Here is a 25,001-nt window from a genome sequence, read left to right as displayed (position 1 = left end):
AGAAGCATGTACAGACTCTGGCGTGGCATCACACTCAGCTCCAGCCCAGGACTCACAGGTACAAAATGGGGTGTCGAGGCTCAGATGTGCAGGGATGGTGAAGCAGTGCTCTGTGTAAGACTGCCACTAGACGACTACGTACCAGATAATATAAGATAATGATAATGACCCAATGGCGGGATCCCCGCGTAACGGGGGAACGGCTAGGGGTCCGGAACGGGAACGGCGCGGAACGGGAGGTTAAAAAACACCGAAATAGTGCATTCTTTAGCTCCTTGTGTTTAAATCCAAGGAGTATTAGAGTGCTTTGACTATATTACTCACAAAAAACTCGTTTTGAAGACCATTCAACCTTGCTATGACTAGATGAAGATGAGAGAGAGAGAGAGAGAGCTTGAGAGAGTGAGAGGGAGAGACTCGAGAGAGTGAGAGGGAGAGGGAGAGATTTGAGAGAGTGGGAGGGAGAGGAAGAGAGCTTGAAGGCTTGAAGCCTTGAGGCTTGAGAGAGTCAGTCTTGAGAGGGAGAGATCTTGAGAGTGTGAGAGGGAGAGAGCTTGACCCTTGAGGATTAGCTTGTGGAGAGAAAGGGGGAGGGGGGTGCATTTTGTGAGTCCTTGAGGCCTTGCACACTTCAAAAAGAAGCCCAAACATTTACTTCAATTTTTCCAATTTTTGCCAAATTTGTTTGTATTCGTTGGCCGTTCCAGAGGCATTCCGGAACATTCTGGGGGCGTTCCGGAACGGCCATTCCGGTTTTCACTGGCCACCTGGAACGTCAGAGGTTCCGGGACGTTTCGGAACGTTCGGGAAGGGAACTGCCCCCCGGAACGCCGGAACGGGGGCTAGGGGGCCTTCCCCGGTAACTCTGTGGGAGATACCTCAGGGAGATGACGACTACTCACAATTTAGCCATACTAAATGGCTACCGACTTTCCCATCATCTACAGGTTTTACTTGTTTTCCACACAGACATGGGGCCAGTACTGTAGACTATGTTCTGACACATCCGAGCTTTATCTCTCACATTCAGGATTTTACAGTGGGGCCCAGGCCTGTTGGGATAACCGTGGATCATACACTTTTGACATTATCAGTCTCCTTTGAGTACAATCCATCTCAGGCCTCACTGGGTGGTAGACATCCACGCTATACTTTTACACTAGAGACTGATTCAATCTATGCACAAGAGACACGTAGACTTTTGACATTATCAGTCTCCTTTGAGTACAATCCATCTCAGGCCTCACTGGGTGGTAGACATCCACGCTATACTTTTACACCAGAGACTGATTCAGTCTATGCACAAGAGACACGTAGACTTTTATGCACATCAGAGACAGTATACAGATTGGAGGAGATCACATCTATGCTGATAGTGACCTTACATGGGGCAGCGACAGAGGCATATCCACACACTCAGCCTACTCAGAGACGTTGTTTTGGGCACATGCCTTAGAACAACTGGTATGATGAGGAGTGTCGACAGAGGAGAGCTCAGATCCAGTGGGAGCTTGCTTTGGGAGTGATAACCTATAGAAAGTCTCGTATTGCTACACGACGACTAGTACGACGGAACAAGCAAGCTTTCTTGGTCCAGATGGAGCAGGACTTATATGCAGGCACCACTACCAGATCCACCAGAGCCATGTCCGGCTACGAGCACCTTGTTTACCACTGAGATAGTAAAGGCGGCCATTGACAGGATGAAGACGAGACGGGCACAGGATTATGAGGGTTTGGTAGCGGAGCACATTATACATGCTGGGGACTTTGGCAGAGATGCTTGCACGGTTGTTCAACCGTGTCATGTGTGAGGGCTTTTCTGAGTCTTGGAGATTGTCTACTATTGTACCTATCTTCAAGACAGGGGACCCCACAGGGCCGGGGAATTACCGTACTATCATGGTAGGACACACATTGGCACGGTTGTATGCATCCATCCTTGAGCATAGGTTGAGCAGTTGGGCAGAGACTATGGGCATACGGGCACCTGGACAGGCTGGTTTCAGGAGGGGTTTCTCCACACTGGATCATGTCTTTACACTCAGACCTATTATTGAGGAGGGTCGAGCACATGGTAGACGGATAGCTATGTGGACTTCCATAAAGCTTTTGACACAGTACCGAGGGCCAGATTGATGCACCGACTTATGGAATTGCGGGTACCCACAGAGCTGATATGGGGGTTTATGGCATTGTACAGTTTAGTGATGGGTCATGTACGCACTCCAGAGGGGATATCTGACATAGTTCACTCCACTATCGGAGTGAAATAGGGATGCCCATTGTCCTCTACTTTATTTGGTATGTATGTTGATGAGGTCTCTAATTATATTGATAGAGGAGGAGATAGAGGTGCTCACCTTGCAGGGACATGGATCCCTCTTTTATTGTATGCTGGCGATATCATGTTGATATCAGACTCACCAGAGGGTATGCAGAGACATTTGGAGGCATTGCATAGTTTTGCAGGGGATAGTGGATTGTCTGTCAACCTTGGTAAAACCAAGGTCATGGTATTTAATGACACGCCACAGTTGGTCAGGAGATCAGCCCCTACTTCACATATGGTCAGGACAGTATGGAGTACACTGATGCATATACATATCTTGGGGTGGTCTTTAGTGGACCGAGGTTCACACTGAAAGTGGCAGCACACACTAGATTGACTCGTGCCTATGCAGCCCTAGGCGGTTTAGAGAGGATTTGTTCGCAGGTTCAGTTCCAGGAACCTCGAACAAAGCTCTAGCCCTTCGACACTCTGGTGGCTTCAGTTATGCACTACGGGGTTCATGTTTGGGGACCGTCTGTTGATAGTGCTGGATGGAGTAATATGGAGAGGCCCATGATATCTATGATTTCTAGGCTGAATAGAGCCAAGGCCTTAGTTCCACATGACATCATACGAGCGGAGCTGGCTGCCCCACCTATGGAGGTTGAGGCACTTACCAGATTAGTATAATTTGTACACAGCTTATGGGACACCACTAGGGATAGATATGCTAGACTTGCTCTTGAGTCATCCCTACAACTGGCATTACAGGGAGATACATCATGTTGGTATGCACAGATGAGCTCACGGTTTCAAAGGAATGGTTTCAGCATGGACAGGGTGCCCCCTTTCCAGTATTCTCTTGATGCACCATCTTTGGCTCTTACACGTATGGAGATTACTAGACTCATTTGGCAGGATCTTTTCCAGCTTGATACCAAGAGGACATGGATAGAGCCATCACGCGAGTTGGGTACGAAGAGGGCTTTCTATAGGCAGCATCTTCTCCATCTCACGACTGTTGGATTTGTCACACGGTCCAGCTACATGGACACAAATCTATCTCATGGGTTACGATGTGCCTTAGGCCAGATTCGCACATCTTCACACCAGCTTGGGATTGAGACAGGTAGATTCAGAGGCATACCAGCAGACAATAGGATATGTCAGTTATGCCATGCAGAGCTAGAGACAGAGTTTCATTGCATATGTCATTGCACAGTCTACTATGAGATATGGGGACGCTTTCACTGTTTATTCAGAGAGGGTTTTGACTCGTTAGATAGAGTCATGAGATATCAGGATCAGAGATGTCTCGGATTATTTCCACTTGAGATACAGAGGCATAGAGACTCTCTATTGAGAGGGCATAGACAGAGACAGTCCCAGAGACGCATCTCAGATTTCTTCAGTACGAGTACCACAGAGGCAGAGGGGACACCACCATCACAGAGCTCGATTCCCACCCATATACACACTAGCGGTACTCTCATTGACCGAGCTATAGAGTTGGGGAGATTGAGACGACCGCGACTGAGGAGGGGAGCCAGGTAGCACCGGAGGAGATTGCGGCAGAGGATCCACAGGATTCTAGCACGACACCCAGAGTGTTGATGAGGATAGGCTTCATGCTACTGCTATATTGTATCATGGTGACACTTATCCCCACTTTGTACCTTTGTGGCATGATAGCATTGCTCAGCTTACCAGCCACCCATAGGAGTCGGCAGCACTCCTATCTCAGTTTTTAGTTTGTAGTTTTCTTTGTTTGTACCCAGACTTGGTACTAGACTCATCATTGTAATCAGTTTGGTCTCATAGGTCATTTTGGCCTTTTGTAGACGTTAATATATCATTTCATTTCTATGTGTGTGTGTGTGTGTGAAAAACCTTGTATCTATCGTTTGTTGGCTTTCTATCTTGTGTTGATATTGTGTTGATATCAGAGTCATCAGAGGGCATGCAGAGAGAGTTGTATGCATTGCAGAGCTTTGCCGAGGATAGTGGATTGTCTGTGATCCTTGGTAAAACCAAGGTTATGGTGTTTAACACCACACCACAGTGGGTCAAGAGATCGGCACCTATACTCGTATATGGTCAGGATACTGTGGAGTACACAGATGAATATACATACCTGGGGGAGGTATTCACAGGACCAAGGTTTACTCTGAGGAGAGCAGCAGAGACTAGACTGTCCCGAGCCTATGCGGCATCGGGAGGGCTAGAGAGGATGTGTTCGCAAGTTCAGTTTCAAGAACCACGAACAAAGCTATGGCTCTTTGATACTTTGGTTGCTTCAGCTATGCTTTATGGGGTTCAGGTTTGGGGACCATCTGTGAATCATGACAGTTGGAGGAGCATGGAGAGACCCTTGGTACTTATGATATCCCGGATGATTAGAGCCAAGGCCTCCGTACCACATGCTATTATTCGAGCGGAGATAGCCGCCCCTCCTATAGAGATTGAGGCTCTTACCAGATCAGTGTCCTTTATGCACAATCTATGGGATACACATAGAGGCAGATATACTAGATTGGCTCTTGAGTCCTCTAGACAATTAGCGATGCAGGGAGACGCATCATGTTGGTATGGGCAGATGACCTCATGGTTTCAGAGGCATGGTTTCAACATGGATAGATTGCGTCCTTTCAGTATTCCCTGGATGCACCCTCCCTGCCAGTAACACGGACGGACATAACTAGACTCATTCGTCAGGATCTTATACAGTTGGACACCAGGAGGACATGGGTAGAGCTGATGCAGGAGTTGGGCACGAAGATGGCTTTCTACAAAGAGCATCTTCTCCAACTTTCGGGAGATGGGTTTGTGATTCGTCCGGGCTACATGGACACTCAATTGTCTCATGGTCTGCGATGTGCTATTGGTCAGATTCGCACATCTTCACACCAGCTGGAGATTGAGACGGGTAGATTCAGAGGGATACCACCGGAGTCTAGGATATGCCAACTATGCGATAGAGAGCCAGAGACAGAGCTACACTACATATGCCACTGCACTGTGTATTATGAGATACGAGAGCGCTTCCATTGCTTATTTAGGGAGGGTTTTGGACCCCTAGATATAGTCATGAGGTATCAGGATCAGAGATGCCTTGGCTTATATCTACTTGAGCTACACCAACATAGAGATAGTCTGCTGAGGAGACATGGAGTGCGACAGTCACAGAGACAGATCACAGACTTCTTTGGATCGAGGGAGCCAAGAGACCAGCCACCAGCACAGGGTTGTACCCACATTCATACCAAAGGCACCCTCATTGACAGGGCGATTGAGCTCGGGAGATCGAGACAACCATGACCGAGACACAAGAGCACACTCCATCGACGGAGATTCCAGCAGAGGATCGGAGGCATTCTACATTTTCACATTTCACATTTCACACTTCATTTTCAGTTTTCAGTTTCTACATTCAGTACTTTTTGTACTTGTACTTCAGACGTTGTATTAGATTCACCACTTTGTATCTGATGGTCTCATAGGTCATTTTGGCCTTTTGAAGACGTTAATATATCATTTCATTTCATCTGCTACCCAGCCATGCATCATATCCTATGTCCCTGACCAGTTTGGAACAGGATAGAGTTTGGTACAGGATGGGGCTGGCTTTATGCATGCATTTTATGAATGTACTACCCGAGGATGTAGTTTTCAAAACCACTAGATCTAGAGCCTCATCCCTTCATCATCAGGCTCCTCCCTACACGTGTTTACATGTTTTCCTGACAGCTTAGGGGCTGTTCCAGCAACACTTCTATTTTGTACCTTCTATCATGTTCTTGAATACCTAGAGGACACACCTATGTACATAAATCTGTCTCATAGCCTGAATTCAATGATGTTAATACTCTCTCTCTCTCTCTCTCTCTTCTCCCCCCCCCCCCCCCCCCCAAAACCCGTGTAGACACACATTGCGTGGTTACACCCATTTTGGGTGGTTATGTCCTCTACATAATTCTTGTCCAAATTAGTTTCACAAAAAGAAGATGTGTGTAAGTGGCATGAAGATGGCTGATAGCCTGATTGAGTGTTTTTCAACAGAGAAGGCTTCCTTTTATGGAGCCAAAGCGCAAGAGAGGAGACAAGGGGAGTGTTCCAAAAATATGTTTTGAGAGGGTGAAAGCTTTTGTTGGTGAGGACCTAACATCATGTTGAATTTGCGTAAAGGGGAAGCTAAACGCTTATAGCTTATTGTGCAGTCAATATGCCTTATAATTGCTAATGGTTGTTGCAGATACGGATGCTGGATTTGTTCCCACGACATCAAAGGTGAGTAGTCCTCAAATGATGAACACTTGACGGAGATTTCATGGTTCATAGTCATTAATGTGGGTACAGCATCTGATTGTTTAAGTGGTTACTTTTTTGGGCCAATCCGAGCAGAAAGTGTGCTTTATGAGTAGCTCCCCAAATGAGTATCTTCTTCATAACAAACATTTAGTCAAATCTAGTAGACTAGCACTTGTGGCATGTATATATCACTGCAAGGACCTCATTAAATTTGCATGATTCATGTTATCATTTTGGTAAGAGAATGTGGTTTATATCTAGGAAGCACTGGTTGATCATGTTTATGTGGAAATTGTGAATTTTTTTTATCCTCTCACTGCTGGCTGCCGTAATACTCTCTACAATGTTGTGATCTGGCATGTGTTGTGTTGAACAGTATCTTGTTTTAACTTGAATCTGTTAATAAGATCCATAAATTGCACTCTGACCACTTTTTGGGACCCATGCATTTCTGTGTAGTCAAGCTACCAGGGAGCTGACTGTGCTTATGGAAGAATCTGTCATGGTCGTGCAGTCAACAGAGATGATGTATCAAATCAATCTTGTTGATGTGGATCAGTTGTAGAGGATATTTTTCCCATGCTTATTTGAACTAGAGATCATACAATGTTCTTAAAGACCATGAGACTGCTTCCAGAAATGTGCCGAATAGTATTTCTGAATCCAAAAAGGAATTGGACTGCTTCCAGAAATGTACCAAATAGTATTTCTGAATCCAAAAAGGAATTAGAGGCTAACTGATACTGGTGCTTTTTTATTTGTCTAATGTTAGAAGTTACAATCCCCCCCCTGCCCTCAATCAAGTCTTTGGGCGTGAAGAGGGCTGCTGGGAGGCAGAACACCAAGTACCCATTGCCATAGAAAAGATGCTCTTCAGAAGGGAGCTTATCATGCCATGTGACTAAGACCACTTAACGCCACCATCAGCCTGTTTGTTGCAAACTCGGTAATGCAGTGCAATGGCAAACTAAGATGGCAGTTCTTGTTTTTGATATGCTTGCCAAGGTGTGATTATCACCATAGAACATACACAAAATTGCTACTGCTAGTCCTGTAGTCTATTCTCATTTGAAAGCCAAGTAGGTTGTTCGTATGGGAACCAGTATTTCTTGAGGTGCTGATAGGGCATGCTCAGATCAAAATGTTCAATAGCCATGGGAAATGATAGGATGTTTTTTTCAGCATCAACACTTCCTCAATGATTCTGATTCCCTTTGGGAGAAGAAATATACCTGGCGAGGAGAGCATTGTTGCAATGTTTCCGTAAATACTACACTACAATGAATGTTCTCAAGGCTTAGTGAATTATTTTTCTACACGTCCCTACCATGCCAAATCAAATGCTTTGTAACCCTAAGCCAGTTTGCAATCAGTCTCGAACATAAACAATGTTGGGAGGTCTTGCTCCCAAATTTTCCAAATACCAGGTACCAGGCTTAGCTGCCCATGGCTGGTTTTGCTCAACTATGTATGATACTGGCGTTGCTTTCTTGGCCAAAAAGTGTTAACCACAAGGCAAGATATTCAACCCTTAGCTAATCCATTGATAACAGACACAAGGCCTTCTTGTTCTCTCTCCCTGATGTGGGTGCTTTTGAGGATAGTTTTACGGGAAGAGACATCGTCACATCAGGCCCCGGGGCAATCTATGCCTCACATTAGTGGATATAGATGGGAGACAGCCTGTAGACAGGAGACACGATCAGAGCACAGAGGGCGGGGTTCAAGAGGAGTAGCCGTGTTATTCAGGGAGGCGTTGTAGTCATTGATACATATAGCCCGCAGGGATGAGCAAGCTAGTTACATGTGGGTGAGATTGAGAGCAGAGACAGGCAGGTATCTTTACATTGCTATTTGCTACTTTCCCCCGAGTACGTCAGTTTATGCACCACCTAGAGGACAGTCCCCCTTCTCTATTCTGGATGATGACAAATGGGAGTTCTCTAGAGATGGTGACATCATCATTCTAGGGGATTTCAATGCTAGGACTGCCCATCATCAGACAGTATTTTATGATACTTCAAAGGAGATGCTGAGAGAGTTGGATGTTGCAGAGACGGGCCTTCTCCACTCCAAGCCGATTCCTCTTCTTGGAAGCAATGTGGCTAAAGGTACTCCACAATTACTCCAAGCATGAGGTACTAATTGACTGGCTGAGAATACGGATCGCCAATCTCTGAAGCTCAAGGCCATCATAGCCATAGTCCTCCCACCAAAGCACTGAACCTATCTTCCTGCGATCAATCTGAGCATCTGGACTGCCAAATGACCCCGCATCTCTCTGTACTGTCTCAGCTGATCTCTGACAATGCGTCGCCCATCTCTATCTAGAACCATCTTGTTTAAGATCTCTGTAAATTGGTTCATGACTTCCCTATCTGTCTCTTGCCCTGCACCTTGGAACTCTGGATCCACCACGTACGCTGCCCCGTGTAAAGGAGAGGCATATGAATTCCACCTCGAGCTGCAAAGCGCATGGATCTCCTCATATCGCTCTGCGTTTGGCTCAAGCTGTGCAAGCTGCTCAATGATGCGGTCCATTGCCTCATAAATCTTGCCAATGCAAGGATCCATGCCATCCAGAACTCGAAGCAAATGAACCACCGGTTTTACCTGTGCGTCTAGACTCTTGAGCTCCTTCCAGAACTCAAGATCCTCTGCCTTATCCTTGCACAAAATCCTTGCAATTGTCTTTGCATAGGGGGAGGTGGTGAACTCATCATTGATGAAGACCTGTCAGACCGCATTTTGACATTCAGACAGCCTGCGCACAAGAAGAAAGTTGAATGCGAAGCGGTTATCTGAATACTTTAGAAGCACTTTGCCACCCGACCTCTTGAGGTACTCACTCCGAACCAAGTTGTGATTGTTGATGAAAGTAACCATCTTCACTGCATCAGCAATGACTGGAGCAATCCAGTCTAGCTTGCCGATGTCTTTTAGAAGGTTGTTCAAGCAGTGTGCCATGCAAAAGCACACTGTCACATGCGGATAGTGGCCCTCTATGATAGCTGCTGCTGCCCTGTTTGATGCCTCCCCATCTGTGACAAAGGCCACCACGTGTTGCTCACGAATGGTTTCTATGGCCACTGTCCACTCTGCAGAGAGGACATCGGCGGACTTGCCACTCTCAGTGGCATCATGAGAGTGCACAAAGTACATCTCTCCACTCGAGTATGCGACGAGACCATGGATAGATCTCTTCCTTGTATCGCTCCACCCGTCGGCAATGAGGGAAACGCCATGTTTTTCCCAAAGACGTTGAATGTTGAGGGTTGCTTGCTCCACGATAGCCTTCTCTTGATCGAGCAAAGTGGTTCGGAGAGCCTCTGAAGATGGCGGCACATAGCCGGTGCCATACTCTCCTATCCGTTGCGCCATGACTTTCCAATACTCCGACCTATTTCGATCAAACATAGAAGAGGTTAGTATCAAAAAGGTGGAAACGACGATAACGGAAGAAATAAGAGAGAAGATTGATAAATCATAAAACAGTGAACATACATCGTTGTGTCAAATGGGATATGATCGTGATAGAAGAATCGGGCCACGGCCGTATCCACCTCTTTCTTCTTCTTTGGGTCCCAAGAGGTGGCAAGGGTCTTTGGCGACGAGTTGGACCTTGTGAAGATGCACCAACACCTACACCAGGTAGAGAGGAAGAAGGGAAAATGAGGATCTTTGGATCAACACCTTTGCGTGCGGGCTTGGCTTTATGGTTGAATTGCCGATCCTTTTCCTCAAGCTCCTTCCTCTTCTCGATGGTTACGTTGGCACAAAATCTCACCTCATGTCCCGGCACTTGAAGAAAGTGTGCCCTCACTTTGTCATGCCCCCCTTTCCGCATGTAAGAGCATAGCTTGCATGCCCATGCACGAGAACATCCCGCCGCCGACAAGGTGCCCTCCGAGGTCACTTCATCCCACCACGACCATTCCTTCGCCTTTTGAGTGTTGCCCGCATGAACGGAGGGGGTTGTACGACAAGAAGAGGCCATGGATGATGGATTATCCGTGAAAGAGAGAGCTTGATCTTGAACTTTGAGAGAGAGAGAGAGGGCTTGAGAGAGAGAGGCTTGCCGCTTGATTTCGTGAGAGCTTGAGCCTTGAGCCTTGAGCCTTGAGGGTTAGAACTTAGAAGTTAGCCCAAGAGAGAGAGAGGTTGAGAGCTTGAGCCTTGAGGCATGCCGCGGCGCCACACTATGGCTTGAGAGTTGAGAGCAAGCTAGGGAAAATGAGCTTGGCTTGAGAGTTGAGAGCAAGGCTCAAGCAAGGGAGAATGGGCCTTGAGGCTTGATGAGTATGTGAAGAATGGGGGAATTATATATGTTTACGCATGTCTACGGGATTTGCGCAGCGGCCACGCTGTATGAGGTAGATAGTCCTCTCCACCATTGCGATTGTAAAGAAAGTGGATGTGATTGGACGTTGATCCATAGGGTTTGGAATTAGTGGCTGTTGAGGTACCTGATAGACTCTTTGTACATGAATATCCATAGGCTTTGGAATTAGTGGCTGTTGAGGTACCTGATAGACTCTTTGTGCATAGTCATGTCATCTTTGGGAGTCCTCAATTGGAATCGATTGATGAGTGTCACGAGGACAGGCACCACCTGCCAACGGAAAAGAACAGATTGAACAACTTTAAGCACTTCAATAAGATTGAAATGAAAGAGATGCATGACACACAAGACAGGAAGTGGCGGTGTTTCACCCCAAGAGAGCACTGGCCCCAAAACTTGGCGCCCCTTTGGGTATTTCTTTATATTGCTTGAACTCAATACAATGTCGGTACTCCACGCTCTGCACCTTCACCCGGAAGCAGGCTAGAGAATGAGCCTATGGCACAAATTTGAAGGCCCTTGGCCTATAAAAAGCAGTTACATGAGAAGCTTCAAACTCAAAAGCAATTGGTCCAAAAGCTGCCAGCGCGTTTTGCGGTACAACTGCCATGTCATCAGCGTAACACGCGGAAATCCGTAGAGGTGCCACGTTAGCATGTTAGCGTGTCTTGTGGGTTGTCCGTAGAGGTGCCACGTTAGCATGTTAGCGTCTCTATGTCTCTGAATCTCAAGTAGGAATAATCCGAGACATCTTTGATCCTGATATCTCATGACTCTGTCTAACGAGTCAAAACCATCTCTGAATAGACAATGAAAGCGTCCCCGAATCTCATAGTAGACTGTGCAGCGACATATGTAGTGAAACTCTGTCTCTGGCTCTGCATGGCATAACTGACATATCCTACTGTCTGCTGGTATGCCTCTGAATCTACCTGTCTCAATCCCAAGCTGGTGTGAAGATGTGCGAATCTGGCCAATAGCACATCGTAACCTATGAGATAGATGTGTGTCCATGTAACTCGGCCGTGTGACAAATCCGTCTGTCGTGAGTTGAAGAAGATGTTCTCTATAGAAAACCCTCTTCGTACTCAACTCCCGTGATGGTTCTATCCATGTCCTCTTGCTATCAAGCTGGATAAGATCCTGCCGAATGAGTCTAGTAGTCTCCATCCGTGTAAGAGCCAAGGATGGTGCATCAAGAGAATACTGGAAAGGGGGCAGCCTGTCCATGCTGAAACCATGCCTCTGAAACCATGAGTTCATCTGTGCATACCAACATGATGTATCTCCCTGTAATGCCAGCTGTCTGGATGACTCGAGAGCAAGTCTAGCATATCTATCCCTAGTGGTGTCCCATAAGCTGTGTACAAATGATACTGATCTGGTAAGTGCCTCAACCTCCATAGGTGGGGCAGCCAGCTCCGCTCGTATGATGTCATGTGGAACTAAGGCCTTGGCTCTATTCAGCCTAGAAATCATAGATATCAGGGGTCTCTCCATATTAGTCCATCCAGCACTGTCAATAGACAGCACTGTCAATAGACGGTCCCCAAACCTGAACCGCGTAGTGCATAACTGAAGCGACCAAAGTATCGAAAAGCCAGAGCTTTGTTCGAGGTTCCTGGAACTGAACTTGCGAGCAAATCCTCTCTAAACCACCTAGGGCTGCATAGGCACAAGTCAATCTAGTGTCTGCTGCTACTTTCAGTGTGAACCTCGGTCCACTAAAGACCACCCCAAGATATGTGTATGCATCAGTGTACTCCATACTGTCCTGTCCATATGTGAAAGTAGGTGCTGATCTCCTAACCCACTGTGGCGTGGTATTAAATACCATGACCTTGGTTTTACCAAGGTTGACAGACAATCCACTATCCTCTGCAAAACTATGCAATGCGTCCAAATGTCTCTGCATACCCTTTGGCGATTCTGATATCAACACGATATCGTCAGCATACAATAAAAGAGGGATCCATGTCCCTGCAAGCTGAGCACCTCTATCACCTCCTCTGTCAATATAATCAGAGACCCCATCAACATACATACCAAATAAAGTAGAGGACAGTGGGCATCCCTGTTTCACTCCGATGGTGGAGTGAACTATGTCGGATATCCCCTCTGATGTGCGTACATGACCCATCACTGAACTGTACAATGCCATGATCCCCCACATCAGCTCTGTGGGTACCCCCAATTCCATAAGCCGGTGCATCAATCTGGCCCTCGGTACTGTGTCAAAGGCTTTGCGAAAATCCACAAAGCTGCAGTATATCCGTCTACCATGTGCTCGACCCTCCTCAATGATAGCTCTGAGTGTAAAGACATGATCTAGTGTGGAGAAACCCCTTCTGAAACCAGCCTGCCCAGGTGCTCGTATGCCCATAATCTCTGCCCAACTGCTCAGCCTATGCTCGGGGATGGATGCATATAACCGTGCCAATGTGTGTCCTACCATGATAGTACGGTAATTCCCCGGCACTGTGGGGTCACCTGTCTTGAAGATAGGTACAATAGTAGATAATCTCCAAGACTCAGGGAGACCCTCACACATGACACGGTTGAATATCCGTGCAAGCATCTCTGCCAACAAATTCCCAGCATGTATAATGTGCTCTGCTACCAAACCCTCATGATCCTGTGCCCGTCTGGTCTTCATCCTCTCAATGGCCTCCTTTACCATCTCAGTGGTAAAGAAGGTGCTCGTAGCCAGACATGGTTGTGGTGGGTCTTGTAATGGTGGTTGTCGAGGTACAGTCTATAAAGATGTTGCATACTGCCCCCATATCTCTGTAGAAGTAATCACTGGTGGGGGAGACTTCTCATGGAATAGACGCCAAGCCTCTCCTGAATCTCTACTAAGGAAGAGCTGATATAAATCTTGCTCGATCTGGACCAAGAAAGCTCGCTTCTTCCGCCGCACTAGTCGTCGTGTAGCAATGCGAGACTGTCTATAGGTGATCACTCCCAATGTAAGGTCCCGCTGTATCTGAGCTCTCCTCTGTCGACACCCCTCATCATACCAGTTGTTCTGAGGCATGTGCCCAGAACGACGTCTCTGCCCAGGCTGAGTGTGTGGATATGCCTCTGTCGCTGCCCCATGTAATGTCACTGTCAGCATAGATGTGATCTCCTCCACTGTGTATACTGGCTCTGATGTGCATAAAAGCCTACGTATCTCCTCTACATAGACTGAGTCAGTCTCTGGTGTAAAAGTATAGCGTGTATGTCCACCATCCCGTGAGGCCCGAGATGTATTGTACTCAAAGGAGACTCATAATGTTAAAAGTGCATGATCTACTGCTATCCCAACTGGCCTGGGCCCCACTGTGAAATCCTGAATGTGAGAGGTAAAGCTCGGATGTGTCAGAACATAGTCTACAGTGCTGGACCCATGTCTATGTGGAAAACAAGTAAAACCTGTAGACAATGGGAAAGTCGTTAAGCCATTCAGTATGGCTAAACTATGAGTAGTCGTCATCTCTCTCAGGTATCTCCCATACTCTGTATGCTCTCTGTCGTGTGAGCATCTCTCAAGTCCCAACTCCTCTGGCTCTAGCTCTCTAAGCATCTCCTCTGATGTGTCATAGAAGACTGTCTGTGAGCTGCCTGTACGGGCATTGAAATCCCCCAGGAGTATGATGTCTCCATATCTGGAGAACTCCCAGATATCATCATCAAGTACAGAGTAAGGAGACTGTCCTCTGGGTGAAGCATATACTAAAGTGCTCGGAGGAAAATAGCATATGGCGATGTACAAGAAACATCCAGTCTCTGCCCTCAGCCTCACCCACAAGTATCTGGCCTGATCATCTCTCCGAACTATGTGCAATAGTGGTTGGAGCTCCTCTCTGAAAAGAACTGCTACACCTCCTGATCCTCTAGTCCCATGTGCAGTTCTGGTGCATGTCCTACAAGCTGTCTCCCATCTGTATCCTGATATGTGCGGCATCAACTGTCCTGGAGCCTGATGAGTCTCTGAGTAGAAAACAATGTCTCTGTCTCTGAAGCTATCCTCAAAGGCCCCCACATCAAGTCTATACGAACCATTACAGTTCCAAACTGCCATCCTGAGAGTGGTCCCATAGGTCTCGCACCGTCATGTAGAGCGGTGCTCTGTAATCACTACTCGTCCATTTCTGTAGAAAGCTAACTTCCCCTTCTCCCTTGCTGCTATAATCTCTGGCATGACCTCTCTCATATGTGCAAGTTGTGAGAGCGTAAGATCATCTCCTAAAAAGATACCTGTTTTCTTGAGGGTTGGCCTCTTCTTTAAAAAGTCTTTCTTTTCTTCCATGGAGGGAAAGCGCAAAATGAGAGCCCGTCCTTTTGAACTCTCCCCATTACCTTCACTCTTCTTGCCCACTCTCCAAGCTTGTGTGTGCGAGGGCTTCTCCACCCCCATCATGGACATGAGGCTCTTCACCTCTTGGTCCACCTTATCTGAATCTTTTAGGCCGGTCACTCTCACGTGTAGAGCGCGTACCCTTCTTCGTTGTTCCTCTTCTAGTGTTTTGTTGTTGATGTCGGGTGTAGTCGGAATTTCTTTGCCCTTTCCCTTCTTGACAACTTCAATCCATTTTTCAGCCTCGTCCATTTTCTTTTGTGTTTTGGAGAGAACCTCCACCCATGAGGTCTTCATTTCTCCTTCCTCCTTTATTTCTTTGACTTGTGCTCGTATACTATTCAGCTCGTCAATCATTGATGGCTGAATTTCCCCATCTACAAGGCGTCTTCCCTCTTTGGTTTCGTCGAGTTCCTCCCGAAGGGCTGAGAGAGAGAGAGAGATCATTATTGTCCGTGGAGGTCAAATATGACCCAGGGGACCAAAACATGCGTACAAAGGATGTCTCCTCTCATCAAGGATAGGGTAATGGTTGTTACATTAGCATGGGCGACCAAAAAAGGGTCGGTAAGGCTAGGGTAAGATCTACTGGATAGGTGGGACAACCTTAGGATGCAATACAAAATACAAAATAAATTAGAGTAGATGGGAACCATGGGGCTAGGGGTGGTATCCGGCAGTGTGGTAGGAGGCTTGGGAGACTGAAACTCCTGTATGAGGGCCTTTCCTCCGCGGTATACTGCCCACTTCCCCTGGGCTCTTGCCGCGTGCACTTTCTTGAGTTCACTACCTTTGTGTTTTAGTTGTGTCGTGGTGAGCTCCTCGGCAATCCAAAACCTAGTGCCTTTGAGGAGGCGCGATTGTTGGAGTAGCCGGAGTCGTCCTTTGTTCTCAAACTCGAGGATGGCATGTCCGCTTGGTGTATTTTTGTGGTTGAGCTTGTTGGTGATGCTTTCGACCATGTTGTAGTCCACATGGATCGGCTTGAGAGTTTCGTTGAGGAAGTTGATCCGCTCGGAGAAGTCTTCTTCACACGTGTCCCATGCTTGGGGTAGGCCCCCGATGCGGACCTCGAGTGTGTTTTCTTCTTGAAGGTGTCGTTCGCGAAACTCTACCTTCACACAGGTTTCCACCTTGGTCAGTGCAACTGTGTGAGCTTGGGTAACCTTGGCTTCAACTTCCTTCACTTTGTTAGTGGCACGCGACCATGGACTGAGGAGGAGGGGACAGGGCTAGGGGACTAACCCTCCCCCTCGGGCACTGCCCTGCACCTGGGGAGAGGAGACGGCGCAAGCTTAGGGGAGGCGCGCGCTAGGGCTGAGAGAGAGAGAGAGAGAGAGAGAGAGAGAGAGAGAGAGAGAGAGAGAGAGAGAGAGAGAGAGAGAGAGAGAGAGAGAGAGAGAGAGAGAGAGAGAGAGAGAGAGAGAGAGAGAGAGAGGATCTTGCTTTAAAGCCACCCACAAATCTGTATCTCTATGCAATAGAGGAGATGCTTACTTCGTGCTCTTCTCGTCAACCTTGGATGAGTTAACAATCAGTTTGTAGAGAACCACTTTGCAACTCGGACAACTCTAAGGCAACAGTCCTGTGAAGCTCTTAGACCAGATGATTTTTGAGAGAAAGTCATGGATGAGTTGGCAAATCTGGTGCTCCAACCTAATGAGACATTCGCAGAACTCATGACAAGAACGACGTCTCTGGTTGCCAAGCTTCCCCAACAAGCAAGAAATTTCATGGTCAAGAAGTGGGTGAATGCTCTCCCCAAGCCATCTCAACAGGAGTACTAGAGACTCTCCGACCTGAAGCAACTCTGGAGGAATTTGTCCCTATTGCTACCAAGATAGGAGCAAGGAGGCTTGTTGCAATGAGTAGGCTCGCACAATGAGATCAATTGTCGCAATGAGTAGGCTCGCATGACGAGAGATGGGGCCAACAGCCCAAGACAGCATGGCACTACCTCCCCCTGATTTGTTGCGTAATCTGTTGCGATGAGAAGATACTTGTGATTGCCTTGTTGAGCTGGGGGGAGAAATTGTACCAACAGAGTCCAAACCTTATCTTTCGAAGGGCAGCCATTCAATGGTAGGTATAATCTATTTTAACAGTTTGCAAACATTTTTTTTTTTTCTGAGAAAAAGATCCTTCTATTAGTTAATGAATCATCCCATGGGGCTACAACCACCTCTACAAGAGAGGGCTACAACAGTCATGATGGGGAGACTACCAATGAAAAAACAACATATGTACAATGAGGCAAAATCAAGAGATGAGAGGAGGGAAAAGCCACAGAGGGAGACGGTAATGCCATCGGAGTACACCCTGGACCATGGTGAAGAAAGGCCCAGGACACCAGAGTCCAAGGAAAACCTCTCTATGCTCCCGCATGCGGTCTGAGCTGCCCTGGAGTCTCTCAAGCTCTCCTCTGAGAGTATGGATCAGCTCTAGCCAAAGATCCCGAACAATCTCTGCTGGTGGTACAGGGCGAGCCTCGAAGATGCGGAAGCAGGGGGCTGTCCAGTTGAACCAGAGTGTCAGGCCACTGATGAGCTCCCAGCACTCCTCTCTCTCATTGCACCACTCCTGTGGAACCAGAGTGTCAGGCCACTGATGAGCTCCCAACACTCCTCTCTCTCACTGCACCACTCCTGTGGAGTAAGCTCCGTGGCAGGCTGGAGTGTAGGTTGCCCCCCCCCCCCCCCCCTGCATCATTATCATCCCGTTGGTGGAAGATAGCTCAAACTGAAGTGGCGGGCCCGTGAGAGTGGACCAAGCAGCTGCCCCCCAAGTGTACTTTCAAGCCGTGGAAATAGCTAGCATCAAGCGAAGAACACGAAGCCACACCTGTTGTGCCAAAGGCAGTGATGCCGACTCTCCACAAGATGGTCACAAGCTGCACATGCGGCCGAGAGACCGCTATGTACAAGCCAGCTCCCAACTACTGTAGCTCTGTGTGCGACCAGCCACTAGAACAAAGTGACTCATCTCGGCTGTCTGGAGTCTCACAACCTCTCCCAAAAAGCTGCCAAGCACTCATCTGTGAGACCCTCCCCCTGCCAATGAGGTGCTGCAGTAGGGCGAGCCTCTCTTTGTGCTGCCAGTATGTGACGTCCCAGTTGAACAGTGTACTGAAAGAAAGGGACACCTGGGTGGTCTGCAGAGGAGAAAGGGTCCCTCCAAAGCCACTCTCCAGGATCCCGTCCAGTCTCAAGAGCTGTTGGCTCAAGATCGATGACACAAGTCCTCCCACAGATGCCCACCACCCGGATTCTCTGAAAATAGCACTTTGCCACCTGCGGGGTCTCTATTGCGATTCGGTGTAAGCGTCCCTCACCCTGTATCTCAAAAAACAGGGAGGGTACAGTCTCTCAGCAAGCTAGAACTGAGATGAGAACGTCCAGTCACGTGAAGGCTCCCATCCATCTGGGCACTGCTGACTCGAGGGGTGTGAGACACTCAGCTGGTACTGCCTTTGAGATGTCTTGACACATGCTCTGTACCCCTCTCATGCCCTGTAGTAGCTGAAAGCCTTGAAGCTCCTCTGACAAGCCTGAAAACTGTAACCAGTCACCTAAAGAGCATGCTGGACCCTCTGCCATGGGACCCCACGAAACATGAGGCCGACTACCAACCAAGTGGCCTCTCTGAGTGCTAACCATGGGGTTCCAAAAAAGGAGCTGTCTTAGGCGCTCCTCTGTGCAAGTAGGTTGACGCTGCTCCAGGCCTTGCCGTAGATGCTCCCAAGATCGGAGCAAACTCACAGCAAAAAGGTCCTCTAGTCTCCTGCTCAAGCCAACTCTGCTCATCTCTGTGAAAATCCATCTGGTCAAAGGTCGCTAGGGGCCTCCAGCTTGAGGTACCCTAGCACGAAGCCGCTGAAGCAAGAACTCCTGCCAGGGCTCCTCACCTGGGTCTATGATCCCAAGCCCTCCCTGAGAACAAGGAAGAGTGATGACCTGCCAAGCCACTTTGGCCCGGGCTATTTGAGTGTCACGACGTGACCAAAGGAAGTTCCTGATCAGCCTCTTAACCTGGCTCATACAAGAACTCGAGAAGATCCATCAAGAAGTGGTGTACCACATAGTAGTCAACATCACCTGGTTGGCCACTACAACTCTGCCTGCCAGAGAAAGTCGTGCATAGCTCCGATGTAACAGCTTCCTCCTGATAGACAGGAGGAGGGGAGCAATCTGCTGCTCGGGAGACGAGTCCAAACCAACTTGACAGCCCAAGTACCGAACTGCAGTCCCTGGGGGAATACACCTGAAACCCTCACCTGGCATCCAATCGTGCCACTGTCTTTCTCTAGTTGATCAATGCGCCAAATGCACAACAGAAAGTCTCAAGCATCTGCTCACACCTGTGAAGGTTGGCCTCTTGGCCATCCAAGTACAAGGCTAAGTCGTCTGCAAACTCAGCATCCAGAAGCTCATCTGCCCGAATAGGAAGTGCTAAGCCATGTAAACCAACCTGCTGCGACACCAAAAACCCTATCATCGCCTCAGCATATAACAGAAAGAGGAAGGGGGCAAGAGGGCAGCCTTGTCTGACCGAACGTGTGAGCATGAAGCGATCACCCCTACCTCCTGACAAAAGTACCTTACTGCGTACCCGTCTGTACAAAGCTGACACCCCTCTGATCCAAGCATCTAAGAAGCCCATCCTGCGTAGAGTGCCCTCCAGAATGTCCCAGTCAACTTTGTCGTAGCATAGTTACCCAGAGCGGGAACGGGAACGGGAGGGTCCGAATCGGGATGGGAACGGGGAGGAGGAGGGGGGGGGCGGAACGAGAACGGGGCCGGAACGGTCAACCTAAAGTAAGGCTTGAATTACCTCCATTCAGCTTAGTCCCAAATAAAACTCCTAAACAACCCCAAAACTACCCCCAAATCTGCTCCCTAACCTGCCCTCAAACCGCACCAAATATGTTCCCCGAACAGCCCCAAATCTGCCCCCAAAAGCCCACTTTTTTTCCGCCAAATGCCTACTTTTGCCCGTTCCGCCCCGTGTTCCGCCTCGTTCCCCCCATTTCGTTCCCCCCATGTAGGCCTTCTCAAAATCGAGAGGAAGAATCACCAGATCCTCACCACGGAGCCGCGCTAGGGCAGAAGCCTCCCAAAAAGTAAAGATGTTGTCAAGGATACTACGCTCCTTGACAAAACCTGTCTGAGTCCCATGTATAGTGCTCTCTAGAAGTGGTTGAATCCTCAAACTCAGAGCCTTGGCAAGAATTTTGTAGGCTGAGTTGAGGATGATGATGGGGCGCCACTGTCGGATCTCATCCAAGCAGCCACCCTCCTTGGGAATGAGGTAGATCAGGCCCTCACACATGCTGTCAGGCATCTCTCCTGAGTGCAAGATGTACTGAAAAGCACTGCAGAGATCTGGGCCAAGCAAGTCCAGTACTCCAAGACAAACTCGGAGTCAAGCCATCCTCACTTGGACAGCTACCACGGGGGAGTGCACTAAGAGCCGTGTGCAGCTCCTCTAGCTGAAGAGGCAGCTCAAGCCTTTGACGCATCTCCTCAGTCACAAGACAAGGTATCTGTGCCCACACTTGCTCTTTGCATGCATCCTGACGCTCTAGTTGAGGCTCTGCAGACAGTAAATCACGATAAAACTCAGTAGTAAGTGCACGCATGTCCTGTGGCTCTGAAGCAACTGACATGTCCGGCCTCCTCAACTGATTGACCTTGGCATGCGTATGTCGAGGTCCCACTGCCTCAAAGAAAGCGTCTGTCACTCTGTCCCCCACCTGGGTCCACTGAGATGCCTGTCGATGGAAAGCAAACTCATGACGCCTCTCCACTCTGCTAACAAGCTCCTGGCCAGCCTGCTGTAACTGCTCTTTCAACGAAGGATTGTCTGGATGCTGCTCCTGCATCCTCTGCAAGGAAGCAACGCCCCGTCGGAGACGTTGCTCCTCCTCTCTTGCTACTGCCAGGCGAGCCACAGACTCCTGAAGGAAGAATCCACTAAGCTGAGGCCACTCTGTCAGCAGGAGAATCCTGCATGTCAAAGCTCTCTGTCCAAAGAGCCTCCACTCACTCTATGAGCGTAGAGCCCAGCAAGACCCTCTCAGGGATGCGTAACATCGTGCTCCCCCTCCTTTGCCTGTCAGTCACTGTGAGGATCATTGGTGCATGGTCCGAAAAGGAAGTCCCTGCCAGAATGCCGACTGTCCCAACCAAGTCATAAAAGTGGTCACTAGTGTAGAAGCGATCTATCCGCGATAGATTCACTCCTCGCGCTCTACGGTCCGAATGAGAAAAGGCGAGGCTGTCTGGGGGTCTCACAAAGCTAGAATGCTGCCACACATCCGAAACCCTCAGAGTCATACAAAACCTCTTCCAAGCTGCCATCTCAACTCCATGCACAATAGCATGGCTACCATCAATCCTGTCAGAGGGGTTCTCCAACATGTTGAAGTCACCCCCTATGCACCATTGCTCTGCCTGCGGCAGAGACTCGACAATCTGTGACCAAAACTCTGCTCGTGCACTCGCCACATTGGGCGCATAGATGTTCAGGAAGCCCACAAGACAACCCTGAACCAGCATAGTGATCCACTGAGCCCTGCCTGGCACAATTTGCAAACATTGTTATCAAACAGTGTTCCAGAAAGTGTCGAAATACAAAGCAAAAAGAAATATCATTGGGGTTGGTTTCCGTAAGTCAGACTTGAAGGACGACTTCCTTGCCATCTGCATTCAAGGCGATCGTTTTGTTTCTGATCTGAATGGTATTATCGTTTTGATCATGCCGAGGCATTCCCAAGACAGCGTCGCAATGCTTCAGCTTCATGATGCGAAAGGTAGCCTTTCCAGGGTACACTTGAATGGTGACATCAAGGGAAACAACAAGCGGACAACTGTACCACTGTCTCCGGTAGCCAACTGTGCGTCAGTAGATGGCTTAAAGATGGAGAATTGCATGCCTAAATCTACGAGAAGGAACCTATGGGTGTGATTCACGCCTTGTCTACGTGGAAGCATCATCTTCTAGGAGTAGACTTTTTGATCAAGACAGATCATCATAGTCCTAAGATATGAAAGAGATGAGATAGGGAAACTTCCTGTCCATGTTTCATTTCTAAATCCTCCATACGGCTGGATGTAAAAACGTGGCTTCCCACGCATTGTCTCAATAGTCGAGGGTGAATGCAATCAGTTCTATATATCAACAAGAACTGGAATCACTTCTCGCCATGGCTATGTAGCTTTCTCCAAATAGAAGAGAAGTTGGGATTAGGTGAGAATGTGTATCCTCATTCCATTCGAGATGTCTACCTCTACCACCACCAAGCCATTTCTGTTGCGGCACCATGCCACCATTGCGGAAGAAAATCATGAGTGAAGCACATGCTTTGCCTTATATGCACTAGGGTATTTTATTTACGACCTTAGCAATGGAATGATATTTCTTTGTGCCCAAACCTTATAGCAGACATGGATCAATATGTTAGGGAATGCTGCCAAAAGGTGAAGTACAATCGACACAAGATGCTTGGGTTACTCCAACTCTTGCCCGTGCGTGATAAGCCTTGGGAGAGAGTTGCCATGGATTGTGATATGGATCTCCGTAAGACGGATGTAATTTGGACCATTGTGGACAGATTTACTAAGAAAGCTCACTTTATTCCAATCAAGAAAATGGTCAAGGCAGATTATATGGCTAGGATCTTTCTAGCATAGATTCTCAAGCATCATGGGATGCCCAAGTCTATTGTGAGCGATCGAGATCCTCACATTTGGCGTGCTTTGTTTGATAACCACGAAATTGATTTTTTCGTCTGCATATCATCCCCAAACGGATGGGAAGAGTGATATTGCCAACTCTATAGTGTTGGATATGTTCAAATCCTATGGACATATTGTGTGATTGGGAAAAGTAATTGCCTCTTGTCGAGTATGCATATAACGATACCATACATTCCTCTATGGGGAAACTCTATGGTAAGGCTTTGCTCGTAATGATGCTTGAGATAAGATATTTGTGGTAGATGAGGTCGTATGAGAATTGAACACTGCCTATGGGCAAGTCAAGAGAGCAATTTTACGCTTCCAAGAAAAACATAAGAAGGAATTTAGACTTGACAATCGGATAGTTGGTGTTGCTCAAGTTTGAGAAGGCGAGATTGAAGAAACATTTGACTCATCAGGGGAAGGTGGTTAAACTTTCCATCCGTTATTATGGGCTATTTAAGATAATTGACCAAGTGAATGATGTCACGTTCCAATTAGAGCTACTGCCTAATTGGAGGATCCATAATTTCCATGTTAGTTTACTTCAACCATATGTGGGACCACCTCCAAGTCACCTTATTGCTAAGGAACCATCTGAGGTTGAGGAAACAAAAGAGATACTCCAACCGGAGTAGATCATTCACCACTAGAAGCAGCCACTTAAGTCCGCAAAGATTACATGGAAGTATTTCTTTAAAGTTCAAGAACTACTCCACTTTGGATGCTTGTACATACCATCCGGAATCTCAAGATAAGATGCTAATTCTTAAAGTTTTCTCAGGTTCTCGTGCTTGTAAAAGATTATCTACGTTATTAAAGATTCTCTATAAGAGAGGGGGGGGGGAGACCAGCCCATCTTCTGGTTCTCAATACTATGTCGATCTTCTGCCTTTTTCTCTCTTGATCAGATTCAAGTTATTTTCAGCCTATTAATTGTTAGTGCGAGCTTCCGTTTGTGATACTTCTTGCGTCACCCACACCCACTGGTGGAGGTGACAATTATATGTACTTCTTTCAAAGAGATGCTCCAATCCTACCCACCAACATTCAGAGAGGGGTCACCCTATTGCAGGCACATTGTCCAAGCTTGTAGATTCCCAAGCGCACTAGGATACCAGGCCCACCAGAGAGTACATCATAGGGCCATGTGAGAGATTCAACTATGACATGAGCAAAACAGACATAGGGAGATAGAATGGCTTTCTCAGACCCTGCTGCTATGCTATGGGGACTCTTCACTCTCTACCCACCTATGCATGCTTTACTACCCCCCCAATTTGGTACCAGATGAAGGCGGTTAGTCTTTTGCATTTCATGATTGTACTCTCCTACCCATATGGCTCCACATCCAGTAAAGTTGGAGCTCCATTTCCTTCATTCTTTATACACATTCTACCACTTTCACATGTCAGTGTGTTTTATTCTGGAGTAGGTTTATCTTCAACAATTTTTTGCCTTTTTTCTGGATACCCAAAAGACAGACACTTTGGCGTCCACATGACGTTAATAGCGCTTTCTTTCTTTCTCTCTCATTTCTTTTCCCAGATTTGGTATGGGGACTCTTCACTCTACCCATTTATGCATGCTTTACTACACCCCCAATTTGGTATCAGATGGAGGTGGTTTGTCTTTTGCATATCATGATTGTACTCTCCTACCCAGATAGCTTCACATCCATTAGAGTTAGAGCTCCATTTCCTTCATTCTTTGTACACATTCTACCACTTTCGCATGTCAGTGTGTTTTATGCTGGAGTAGGTTTATCTACAGCAATTTTTGTCCTTTTTTCTGGATACCCAAACGACACACACTTTGGCGTTTACAAGACATTAATAGCGCAATTTATCTACAGAAATTTTTGTCCTTTTTTCTGGATACCCGAAGGACACACTTTGGCGTCTACAAGACATTAATAGCGCCTTCTTTTTCTCTCTCATATTTTTTTCAGATTGCTGATTGTGTCTATGGGTCTGACAATATTTTGGTTCTACAAAC

At 47.5% G+C, this 25,001-nt stretch overlaps 1 protein-coding gene across 2 annotated transcripts in view; it reads left to right on the top strand.

Annotated features, from left to right (window-relative positions):
* Positions 1-25,001, top strand: part of LOC147453822 (structural maintenance of chromosomes flexible hinge domain-containing protein GMI1-like) — a 232,778-nt gene that overhangs the window by 127,018 nt on the left and 80,759 nt on the right. For both annotated transcript variants that reach the window (XM_086515908.1, XM_086515909.1), the window contains 2 exons: positions 6,332-6,422; positions 6,525-6,559. In XM_086515908.1, the coding sequence (XP_086372034.1) occupies positions 6,332-6,422; positions 6,525-6,559 (126 nt within the window). The remainder of the gene's footprint in view (positions 1-6,331; positions 6,423-6,524; positions 6,560-25,001) is intronic.

The sequence above is a fragment of the Adiantum capillus-veneris genome, chromosome 7, assembly GCF_014529385.1.
Source record: "Adiantum capillus-veneris isolate H3 chromosome 7, ASM1452938v2, whole genome shotgun sequence".
NCBI lineage: Eukaryota > Viridiplantae > Streptophyta > Polypodiopsida > Polypodiales > Pteridaceae > Adiantum > Adiantum capillus-veneris.
Note: the sequence above shows the minus strand (reverse complement) of the source record. Positions and strands in the feature narration are given on the sequence as shown.